General features: G+C 41.8%; 1 protein-coding gene across 1 annotated transcript; it reads right to left on the bottom strand.

Annotated features, from left to right (window-relative positions):
* Positions 1 to 2,599: 2,599 nt before the first annotated feature.
* Positions 2,600 to 11,750, bottom strand: LOC109890266 (vesicle transport protein GOT1A). Its single transcript, XM_020482254.2, has 5 exons — positions 11,590 to 11,750; positions 11,221 to 11,312; positions 6,866 to 7,044; positions 6,028 to 6,091; positions 2,600 to 5,588 (listed from the first exon to the last, which is right to left on the bottom strand). The coding sequence occupies exons 1-5, from the start codon at positions 11,612 to 11,614 to the stop codon at positions 5,547 to 5,549; spliced, it is 402 nt and encodes a 133-aa protein (XP_020337843.1). The 5' UTR covers positions 11,615 to 11,750; the 3' UTR covers positions 2,600 to 5,546.
* Positions 11,751 to 12,888: the final 1,138 nt, after the last annotated feature.

The raw sequence follows: 12,888 nt of genomic DNA, 5'->3' as shown, positions 1-12,888 counted from the left end.
AGGCAGTTTGATGTGTCAGGGATGTGTGTGGTTGCTGGGCAACTTGCCAATGTGACCTCAGTGTTAACTCATGACACCTGCTCTGTGGAGATGAAAGCAACTCACCCTGCAGAGCACACAGGAGGAACACAGGGGAAAGGTTTGGGTATTGACCTCCCACAGCTGACTGAATACTCCCAGAGCTGCTCATACTCTTCTCAACGAAGACAGAAACTCACTCTTTCAGACACACACATAGATTATTGTGCATGCACGCACGGACACGCACACACACAAAACAGAATGATCTCCTCCTACTCCTATCCCCCCCCCCCACACACACACACACACACTCTCTCAAAAACTCAACAGTTGACTTCAAACAGGAGCATCAAAGGTCTGTGACATCATTACCAACCACTACTTCCTCAGTTATCTCTGGCTGACGGGATGCGCTTGATATTCAAGTATCCTGTTTACTCACTGCTAGACTCCCATTTCTTCCCAAACACCACATTGTAACGATGAGAAGTAAACATTTCCAAATCTTTCATATTCAAGGAGCTTTCCAGGGAGCCCTGAATCACTTTTTATTGGCTAATTATTTTTCCTGACTTGCTTACTTTGGACAGTTAAGCGGAAGGGAAACATTAGCTACAAATGTTTTTAAAGGTTTTCATATACCAATAAATCCTGAATCACATTAATGATCTAAAAAAAAATCCACTTTGGACCAACAGAATATTTTCAGTAACCAGTTGAATGTATCTATTCCGCACAGTACTCATAAATTCAAATTAGACATGGTCCTATGTAGCTCAATTGGTAGAGTATGATGCTTGCAATGCCAGGATAGTGGGTTTGATTCCTGGGAACACATATATATGTAAAAAAAACACACACACAAAAAAAAAAAGTATTCACGCATGACTGTAAGTCACTTTGGATAAAAGTGTCTGTTAAAATGCATAAAAAAAATAGAATAGCCTAAAAATAATATTATCTTCAGAAACCTCCAGATTGTGGTTTTGATGGAGGGGAACCTTGACTCAAGCCTTGACTCTTCTGGCTCGTTAAACACTAAAGAGGCCTGTAACCTAGTAGTTTATCTGCTTTCCATGCTCCGCTAAAGTCAAAGACACTGATCCTGCAGTGCAGATCTCAGTTAACAAAGGGATACTGATCACTGCCTGCCTCAGCTGTGGATCTGGTTAACCTGGCACTCCTCTGGTGCATTACAGTACACCACACTAACCACAACCTTTACTACGTTCCTGAAAACCTTGACAAGGCATATGTACAGTACATTGAATGTAAATAAAGAGAAAGATAGACTGACAAAAATTGGCATCTTGAACTTCCTGGAAACCCAGTTTCTCTCTTGAATTCTACTTGCTGAAATTTAGGCCAAATATCTTCTTTGTTTAGAACCAGGAGCAATCAATGTGGTTGATTTCAACACCAAGTTGACAAACCACTCAGTTTCAAGGCAATGGCATACATATTCTGTTCACCATAACAAAATCTACCATGGGAGGAACAACATTGGCTTACCTGTTTCCCTGTGGAGCCGCCTGAAGAGGAAAGATATGTAGACCACTCCGACTGTGTCCTCACTACCCAACCCAAAGGGGCTTTTGTAGGGTGACCACTTGCGTCATCATCCCTATGTTGTAACCTGGTGTGCTTGGACCTCCTCCCTTCTTTCTATCTCTCCTTTCATCCCCCTGTTCTCTCTTCTGTATGGCGATTGCAAGAATTTCTCAGAAGTGAATCCCCTGAATTGGACAAAATGAAGTTGTATTTAGACCCGTCCAGCACATAATGCAGGGTAATTAAGTTGTATTTAGACCTGTCCAGCACATAATGCAGGGTAATTAAGTTGTATTTAGACCCGTCCAGCACATAATGCAGGGTAATTAAGTTGTATTTAGACCCGTCCAGCACATAATGCAGGGTAATTAAGTTGTATTTAGACCTGTCCAGCACATAATGCAGGGTAATTAAGTTGTATTTAGACCCGTCCAGCACATAATGCAGGGTAATTAAGTTGTATTTAGACCAGTCCAGCACATAATGCAGGGTAATTAAGTTGTATTTAGACCTGTCCAGCACATAATGCAGGGTAATTAAGTTGTATTTAGACCCGTCCAGCACATAATGCTGGGTAATTAAGTTGTATTTAGACCCGTCCAGCACATAATGCAGGGTAATTAAGTTGTATTTAGACCCGTCCAGCACATAATGCTGGGTAATTAAGTTGTATTTAGACCCGTCCAGCACATAATGCAGGGTAATTAAGTTGTATTTAGACCCGTCCAGCACATAATGCAGGGTAATTAAGTTGTATTTAGACCCGTCCAGCACATAATGCTGGGTAATTAAGTTGTATTTAGACCTGTCCAGCACATAATGCAGGGTAATTAAGTTGTATTTAGACCCGTCCAGCACATAATGCAGGGTAATTAAGTTGTATTTAGACGTGTCCAGCACATAATGCTGGGTAATTAAGTTGTATTTAGACCTGTCCAGCACATAATGCAGGGTAATTAAGTTGTATTTAGACCTGTCCAGCACATAATGCAGGGTAATTAAGTTGTATTTAGACCCGTCCAGCACATAATGCAGGGTAATTTAGTTTTATGACACGATCATCCGGACAATAAACAAAATAATGGAACATGTCATGATCATCCGGACAATAAACAAAATAATGGAACATGTCATTATCATCCGGACAATAAACAAAATAATGGAACATGTCATGATCATCCGGACTATAAACAAAATAATGGAACATGTCATGATCATCCGGACTATAAACAAAGTAATGGAACATGTCAAGATCATCCGGACAATAAACAAAATAATGGAACATGTCATGATCATCCGGACTATAAACAAAATAATGGAACATTGCAAAGGAGAAGTGGTTTCATGAATATGTAGCCTCATACCCAATGTCTTCTTGATGTTGTTCCTTGTACTTAAACTACACAAAAGCGGGGTGGGATGTTACAAAATAGCACTGGCTACATTTGCTAGTCCATTTCCCCCGCAAAAGGAGTGGAAAAAGTAATTCACTAGACATTCTGATAATCAAAGGTATATCTACTATTATACAATGGGAGGTCTAATCCTGAAGGCTGATTGGTTAAAACCACATTCCAGCCGGTGTCTGTTTCCAGAAGTTACCATTGGCTAAATCTATGATGTTAAAATGCCTATTTACTCTGTTCCATCTGACCGTGCAACGCATTGTCTTATTAGCCCAGCCATTTATCAACTTGTCAACGTGTCCAAACTTTTGACTGGTACTGTATATCCTCCAAACACCGGCTTCTCGGGCATTATCACATAAGTAAATGTTATAAAGGTAACACACAACACTTTCTAAATGTACAACATACCATGGAAATACAGTTCATTCTGAAACTATTCAGACCCCTTGGCTTTTTTCCACATTTTGTTACCTTACAGCCTTATTCTAAAATGGATTTAAAAATATATATATATTATTTATATACCTGGGGTGGCAGGTAAATAAGTGGTTAGAGCATTGGGCCAGTAACCAAAAGGTTGCTAGATCAAATCTCCGAGCTGACAAAGTAAAAATCTGTTGTTCTGACCTGGAGTAGGTTTTCATCAAGGATCTCTCTGTACTTTGTTCTGTTCATCTTTCCCTCAATCCTGATCAGTCTCCCAGTCCCTGTCATTGAAAAACATCCCCATAGCATGGTGCTGCCACCACCATGCTTCACCGTAGGGATGATGCCAGGTTTCTTCCATACGTGTGGTATTCAGGCGAAAGAGTTCTATCTTGGTTTCATCAGACCAGAGAATCTTGTTTCTCATCGTCTGAGAGTTTTTAGGTGCCTTTTAGCAAACTCCAAGCGGGCTATCATGTTCCTTTTACTGAGGAGTGGCTTCTGTCTGGCCACTCTACTATAAAAACCTGATTGGTGGAGTGCCACAGAGGAACTCTGGAGCCCTGTGAGAGTGACCATCGGGTCACCTCCCTGACCAAGGCCCTTCTCCCCCGATTGCTCAGTTTGGCCTGGCGGCCAGCTCTAGGGAGAGTCTTGGTGGTTCAAAATGTATTCCATTTAAGAATGATGGAGGCCACTGTGTTCTTGGGGACCTTCAATGTTGCAGTAATTATTTAGTACCATTCCCCAGATCTGTACCTCAACACAATCCTGTCTCTGAGCTCTACGGACAACTCCTTCAACCTCATGGCATGGTTTTTGCTCTGAAATGCACTGTCAACTGTGGGACCTTATATAGAGGTTTGTGCCTTTCCAAATCATGTCCTTTTAATTACATTTACCACATGTGGACTCCAATCAAGTTTAATAAACATCTTAAGAATAATCAATGGAAAAAGGATTCAGCTGAGCTTAATTTTGAGTCTCATAACAAAGGGTCTGAATACTTGTTTTTTATTTGTAATACATTTGCAAAAATTTCTAAAAACATGTTTTTGCTCTGTCATTATGGTGTATTGTGTGTAGATTGACGAGGGGATGAAATTATTTAGTACATTTTAGAAGGCTGTAACGTAACAAAATATGGAACAAATCAAGGGGTCTGAATACATTCCGAATGCACTGTAAATAAATATGTGTAGGGCTCGATTCAATCCGTAGCGCTGAAGATCCACACTTTAGAGGGAAATGTAAAGTTAATTTCGATTGAACCAACATATACAGCATTAACCATAAATGCAGTCTCTTCGAACGGCGGAACATTGACTATACATTTCTATCGCACTTCAGCACTATGGATTGAATCGAGCCCAAAGTGTGTTTAACAAAAGGGCTCGTAGTTGCTTGACTACAACTATAGTAAAGGGTATGATAAACTGTAGATCAAAAATATGGTTTTATTATAAATACATAGCAGGGTTGGGTAGGTTACTTTCTAAATGATTACCCAAACTAAGTAATAATCTGATAACTTTAGGTTGCTTTTTGAATGCTTTCCTCTTAAGAGGCATTAGAAGAAGACAAAAAGGATCCATCAAACGCATCATAGTGGTCTCTGACTTGTGGTCAGACTCTCTCAGGCTGAAGAAACTTAAACATACCTTTTTGTCAATGCTGAATTGAGAAAACAGAAAGGTGTCATAATGTATTTTTTTCTGCAAACATCCTTGCTAAATGTAAAAGTAATCCAAGAACTAATCACCTAGTTTTTCAAAAGTATCTGTAATCTGATTACAATATTTCTGCTTGTAACGTAACTGATTGCAGTTACAGTTTCTTGTAAATGATTACGCCATTGATTACATGTAATCGGTTGCACCCAACCCTGTGCATTAGGGGTATGGCAGCTAGTCATTGCCACACATCATGTGGTGGTTCATGTTTCTGTAAACATTTCAAGAAGAAGAGTCCATTGGTTGGTTCATGGTTGTTGATGGGGGAAGGCTCTAAGCCCCCTCCCCGCTCCATCAGTCTCTGTCAAAGGTTATAGCCAGTCTGAGCCCAAATACACTTCTCCTTTTGTCATCCATCACTTCCATTCCTCCTCTCTTCTTTTTTGGCTTCTCTCTCTCCCTTTCCTCAGACAATAGAAGGGCTACTTCCTAGGAAGCTGTTGTACAACTGGGACATGAAAGAAGAGAGAAAGAGTGAGATAAATATAGAGAGCTTCCACTCCCTTTCTCTTCCCTCAGATTATAGAGGAGCTGTTTCCCTTGGAGAAACAAAAGAGAAGGGAGAGAGAGATTTCAGTCTTTCATGAAGCAGCACTATCGGGAGACTACAACTAGCCACTAGACACATTGTGAAAATGTTATGTGGAAAAATGTTGTCTTTGTTGAAATATCTGGGGTGTACCCAAACATCTAGTAGTCTTGGAGCCGGGCTCATGTATTGTTGTTTTTCCATTGCTTTGAGAGCCCAAACAACGCTTCCCATATCTACTGATGGATCTCGGCTATTTTGTGGGAGAATGAAAAAAATCATAATGTATTGTGTTCATTCAAAGTGATGAGTCTGGCTTAGTGACAGTCACAGTTGAAAATAGGATTGTTGCTCTCACCACATTGAGATAGGGTATATTCACCAACGATAAAATGAATCCACACGCCACAGGGAAGAATGTCCTGGAAGGAGATATAGACATGCATAAGAAGTGTGAACATTTCAACCCAGCAGACACTGTCACTTCAGCTTACAACTACCACAGAGTGATTCTGTCTTTGGTGTTACAGAACTTCAGAACTTGAATGCCCAAGACAAATATCCCTGTAGAGATATCAGAAATTATATTTTTTACGCTTTCTCACGTGCTTTGACCACAGTTTGTCTCAGAAAGTGGTCCAGGGCTGGTCCCTGAACACGGTCAGTAAAATGATGTTGGCTTTCTTTGACCCTTCAGTCATGTCAGAACCTTGGATAAGGTGGAAGAGAAACTCTGACGTGGTAGCGTCTGTGATCTTCCAAACTGGGCGTTCATTTTGACAGTGTTGGCATGGCATCAGTCATTTAGCTGCTGTGTTAAACGTACTTTTTCCCAACTACCTTCAATGGAATCCCTTCTTTGCTTTGTCTGTTTTAAATTGAAGGCCAATATAGTTGAGAGGTCTGGGAAAGTTGATATTGCTTTCCCCTGGAACTTTCCAATCAGTTGGCATCAAAGAAAGGAAACAAGGAGAAGCAGGCATTAAAAATACGATGCTGCCACCAAGGTACTGTATGTCTCTCATATAACCTAATCGTCTCCCAGCTCTCCTGTTGCTATGTGGTTGTTCCACCTTGCATTCTGGAAAGCATGTCTTCTAAGATGCTCTGGATGACAGTGTCTGCTGAATGTCAAAAAAAATGTAACATCTAAAATGTCCTCTCTATCAATACCCCAGATGTGCTTTTGAACTCACCTGAACAGGAGCACGAAGCCATAGCTCTCCACGGCCATACCGATGATTGGCCAGCGGAACAGCACCAAGGCCACGCCCCCCAGGAAGAAGGTGGAGCCTCTGAGCTTCTGTCTCTGGAAGAAGAAACCGGCCGACCTCCTCAGGCCAATGATGAACGTCAGACCAGTCAGAAACAGAACCTGAAGGAAAGAAGTATGAAACAAGTTCTGTTTGAAAATATAGAAAACTGTTTTCCTGTTTGTGATGCTATTATTGTCACTGTTATTTCCTGTTACTGTGAATTTTGTCATGCAACCGAATTGCCGACAGAGTTAGAGTTCTGCGGTCGCCACCTTAGCCGAGATCCATCAGTAGATGTGGGAAGCGTTGTTTGGGCTCTCAAAGCAATGGAAAAACAACAACAATACATGAGCCCGTCTCCAACACTACTAGATGTTTGGGTACACCCCAGATATTTCAACAAAGACAACATTTTTCCACATAACATTATCATTAAATCTCAGTCGATCTACAAACACATAGCCTATTAGCTATACAATTGTAATGTTATAGCCCTGAGAAGGGGGGAAATATGGGAAATGATTCACAATAACGCATACCCTCGGGCGACAGGGTAGCCTAGTGGTTAGAGCGTTGGACTAGTCACCGGAAGGTTGCAAGTTCAAATCCCCGAGCTGACAAGGTACAAATCTGTCATTCTGCCCCTGAACAGCCAGTTAACCCACTGTTCCTAGGCAGTAAATAAGATTTTGTTCTTAACTGTCTTGCCTAGTTAAATAAAGGTTCAAAAAAACATCAGAGAAAGTGTCCTAATTTTATGTTGTGATGATGAATTGCATAAAATCATGAACACTTTCCATAGATAACTCCTTTCTTAAATTATACTGAACCAAAATTTAAACGCAACGTGCAACAATTTCAACAATTTTACTGAATTACAATACATCCCGCAGGTGAAGAAGCTGGATGTGGAGGACCTGGGCTAGAGTAGTTACACATGGTCTGCCATTGTGAGGCCAGTTGGACGTACAGCCACATTTTCTAAAATTAAGTTGCAGGTGGCTTATGGTAGAAAAATGAACATTCAATTTTTCTGGTAACAGCTCTGGTGGAAATACCTGCAGTCAGCATGCAAATTGCGCGCTCCCTCAAGACTTGAGACAACTGTGGCATTGTATTGTGTGACAAAACTGCACACATAAAAGACAGTACTGTTCAGACGTCTTCATCGACCTTGCCAAGGCTTTTGACTCTGTCAATCACCATATTCTTATCGGCAGACTCAGTAGCCTCGGTTTCTCGGATGACTGCCTTGCCTGGTTCACCAATTACTTTGCAGACAGAGTTCAGTGTGTCAAATCGGAGGGCATGCTGTCCGGTCCTCTGGCAGTCTCTATGGGGGTGCCACAGGGTTCAACCCTCGGGCCGACTCTTTTCTCTGTATATATCAATGATGTTGCTCTTGCTGCGGGCGATTCCCTGATCCACCTCTACGCAGACGACACCATTCTATATACTTCCGGCCCGTCCTTGGACACTGTGCTATCTAACCTCCAAACGAGCTTCAATGCCATACAACACTCCTTCCGTGGCCTCCAACTGCTCTTAAACGCTAGTAAAACCAAATGCATGCTTTTCAACCGTTCGCTGCCTGCACCCGCACGCCTGACCAGCATCACCACCCTGGATGGTTCCGACCTTGAATATGTGGACATCTATAAGTACCAAGGTGTCTGGCTAGACTGTAAACTCTCCTTCCAGACTCATATCAAACATCTCCAATCGAAAATTCTTTCTATTCCGCAACAAAGCCTCCTTCACTCACGCCGCCAAACTTACCCTAGTAAAACTGACTATCCTACCGATCCTCAACTTCAGCGATGTCATCTACAAAATTGCTTCCAATACTCTACTCAGCAAACTGGATGCAGTTTATCACAGTGCCATCCGTTTTGTCACTAAAGCACCTTATACCACCCACCACAACCGATCGCTGCAGCTGTACATAGTTTATCGGTAAATAGCCCACCCATTTTTACCTACCTCATCCCTATACTGTTTTTATTTATTTACTTTTCTGCTCTTTTGCACACCAATATCTCTACCTGTACATGACCATCTGATCATTTATCACTCCAGTGTTAATCTGCAAAATTGTAATTATTCGCCTACCTCCTCATGCCTTTTGCACACAATGTATATAGAATCCCCTTTTTTTCTACTGTGTTATTGACTTGTTAATTGTTTACTCCATGTGTAACTCTGTGTTGTCTGTTCACACTGCTATGCTTTATCTTGGCCAGGTCGCAGTTGCAAATGAGAACTTGTTCTCAACTAGCCTACCTGGTTAAATAAAGGTGAAATAAAAAAATTAAATAAAATAACAATTTTAGAGTGACCTTTTATTGTCCCCATCACAAGGTGCACCTGTGTAATGGTCAAGCTGTTTAATCAGCTTCTTGATATACCACACCTGTTAGATGGATGGATTATCTTGGCAAAGGAGAAATGCTCACTAACAGGGATGTAAACAAATTTGTGCACAACATTTGAGAGAAATACACTTTTTGTGCATACTGTATAGAACATTTCTGGGATCTTTTATTTCAACAAATGAAACATGGGACCAATACTATGTTAAACTTAATATTTTTGTTCAGTATAGAAGATATTGAAGCACTTTGGGACTGGGGTTGGATCCTCCTGTTTTAGTATTAAACCCATGTGAAACCTGTAGTGTTCTTCCTTCCTCTGGCTCTCAGCCAACTCTGCATATGGAACATTTCTGGGATCTTTTATTTCAGCTCATGAAACATGGGACCAACACATCACTTGTGTTTGGTGGGGTTATGGTATGGGCAGGTATTAGCTACAGACATTGAACACAATTGTATTTATCGATGGCAATTTGAATGCACAGAGATAGAGTGACAAGATCCTGATGTCCATTGTTGTGCCATTCATCCGCCACCATCACCCCATGTTGCAGCATGATAATCCACAGCCCCATGTCACTTGGATCTGTAATTCCTAATTCCTGGAAGTTGAAAATGTCCCAGTTCTTCCATGGCCTGCATACTCACCAGACATGTGATGCTCTGCATTGACGTATACGACAGCGTGTTCCAGTTCCTGCCAATATCCTGCAACTTTGCACAGCCATTGAAGTCCAAAGTCCCCAAAACAGCCTGATCAACTCTATGCGAAGTAGATGTGTCGCGCTGCATGAGGCAATGATGGTCACACAAGATACTGACTGGTTTTCTGATCCACACCCCTTCTTTTATTACAGGTGTCTGTGATCAACAGATGCACATCTGTATTACCAGTCGTGTTAATTCTAATGAATTTATTTCAATTCACTGATTTCTTTATATAGATTGTAAGTCAGTAAAATCTTCGAAATTGTTGCATGTTGCATTTATGTTGTTGTTCAGGATAAGAACGCTGTTCACTGAGTACAACAGTTCGACATCATAGTCCCCTTCACTCTCATCACTAAGCTCAGGACCCTGGGACTGAACCCCTTCCGCTACAACTGGATCCTGGACTTCCTAATGGGCCGCCCCCAGACGATGAGGGTAGGCAACAACATATCCAACCATAAATATGAGGCCCCTCAACAGTGTGTGCTTAGTCCCCTCCTGTACTCCCTGTTCACCTGTGAGTGCCTGGCCCACGACTCCAACACCATCATCAAGTTTGAGAGGAGGTCAGAGACCTGGCAGTGTGTTACCAAGACAACAACCTGTCCCTCAACGGCAGCAAGACAAAGAAGCTGATAGTGGAATATAGGAAATGGAGGGGTGAGCACGCCCCCATTCACATTAATGGGGCTGTAGTGGAGTGGGTCGAGAGCTTCAAGTTCCAAAGGTGTCCACGTCACTACAAAATTAACATGTTTGACACATACCCAGAAAGTTGTGAAGAGGGCACGACAACGCCTCTTCCCCCTCAGGAGCCCTTCAACGTGACTGCAATAGAAGTCTCTGCCGGCAGCTAACCACCTGACTAACAAACACACTGTCACCGCCAACAGTATAGTTGCCTAGAGGGGAGCCGATTCCGAACTAGGGTAGTTCGTTTCATGTTTCAGGCTCTCTGCATGTGACCCGAGAGTGCGGAGTTAGCTGTCTGAGAGAGTGGTGAATGTGCTGCTAAAAAGGCAAATCTGGGAGGCGAATCCAGAAGACGCAGGCCAACATAACATACAAACCATTGTTCAAGATTCACAAAGAGGCAGAACTCAGTCAGATCAAGCAATATTTAGATGTTGATCCATCATTTATTTTCTTTATTGTGTTCAAAATATATATTTGTATTATTATTTTCAAATTAGAAAGATTATTACTTACATTCCCAAACGCCAGCAAGACAGAGTCAAAGTACAGCAGCACGCCAAAGAGCAGAAAGAAGAGGCCAAAGCCTGTGAGACCAACACCAATCTCTGGAACACACACACACATAGAGAGAGAAACACACACACACATACAAATTAGCTCTACAGTCTCTACAGTCTGTTCCTACATTTAGTCTACAGAGTTCAAACTTACAGTATCCATAGCCTTGTAGGCTTTCACCATGACACACTTCAAAGTTAAAAGTTCACAACAAAATAACTCAAGTCCAGGTACAATATGTCGACTAGCAGATTTACCTGAGCAATCCTTGCAAGTAAATAAAAAACAAACTGATTGTAAGAAAGGCTGTTGTAAACCACTCACTCTGAGTCTCCGTGATTGAAACCATGATGTCCTTGTCTTCCCCTGAATTCTCTCTCCTTCTCTCCCCCTTCTTGCATCTCTCTCTCTCTCTCTCTATGTTTCCTTCTCTTTGCGATCGGTGTGTAGATCTGTGCACCTCCTTTCTCTTCGGTAACCTTTGAACTGTGCTGTCACATCCTGCGTGCTAGGTGATCATCAACCAGACTAGGGGGGAATATCCATTGATTTGCTCTTAAGCTGCCTTCCTGACTTGGTCTCTCTTGAAAAACGGATCCAGTTTATCATAATGGGACTTCCTAGTTTCAATCAAGGAATCATACATGTATACAACTGTTGTTTTTAATGGCCCTATTTTTATAAAGGAGACAATTTACATGTTTTGATAGAGTGGATGTGAAATTGATTGCCTCTGTAGGCTTGTTATCAACTGATTGGTTTGTCAGAGGCTCCTCTCTCCACCATGATCATTAGACTCACAGTTTTCACAGACTCAGTGGGATTGTTCTGGCATGGTTGTAATCTTTTCAAAAAAGGCTACAGGCACAAAGTCTTACTTGTGAAGAAACAAGATACCCAGGATTATGTGTACACCGGAGGTTGTACAGACCCGAGAGAGTTTAACCTCGTCTCGCCCTGTGTTTGAGTAATGAGGCAGGCTACAGTGGACAATGGTGGAAAAGCAGCAGGATAGTGTCCACAGTGTGAACATCGGGAGGTCGTCGGGAGATGTCTTCAAAACCTGCCACTAGGGGCAACAGTGAGCGCTATTACCATCAAGTTGGCTTGGATTTTGCTAGGGCATGTGGACAGGGAAGGCGGACAGGCGTAAGCCGCGAGACAAAGCTCAGAGGTTAGCGTGTTCAATCTTAATGCCTAAACTTAACCGTGAAGGTGTTTTTGTTTTAACTCTTCCCAAACATTAACTCTTAACTGTGTCCAGGAGAAATGTGTACAAACTTCAGAATCTGAAGTCATGAGAGAGAGAGAGAGAGAGAGAGAGAGAGAGAGAGAGAAGGAGAGAGAGAAGGAAAGAGAATGTGTGTGGGTATGTGTCTGTATGCGTGCGTGCGTGCGTACGTCTCTGTGTGTGGGTCTGGCTTTAAACTTACTCTTGAAAGTTGTAGTAATAGAATGCACAAGGTATCATTTTTGAATTGGGTAGTGCATCATCAGTTCCTCTTGCCATGTTAGTCATTGCATACCTTAGAGAGCTATTTATAACTTGTCAGAAATGTCCAGATCAACTAGTCCATCTCTGATAACATTTTTATATTTAGGTTTTTTAGCCCATAGATATTG

The sequence above is a fragment of the Oncorhynchus kisutch genome, linkage group LG5 (assembly GCF_002021735.2).
Source record: "Oncorhynchus kisutch isolate 150728-3 linkage group LG5, Okis_V2, whole genome shotgun sequence".
In the NCBI taxonomy this organism is placed as follows: domain Eukaryota; kingdom Metazoa; phylum Chordata; class Actinopteri; order Salmoniformes; family Salmonidae; genus Oncorhynchus; species Oncorhynchus kisutch.
Note: the sequence above shows the minus strand (reverse complement) of the source record. Positions and strands in the feature narration are given on the sequence as shown.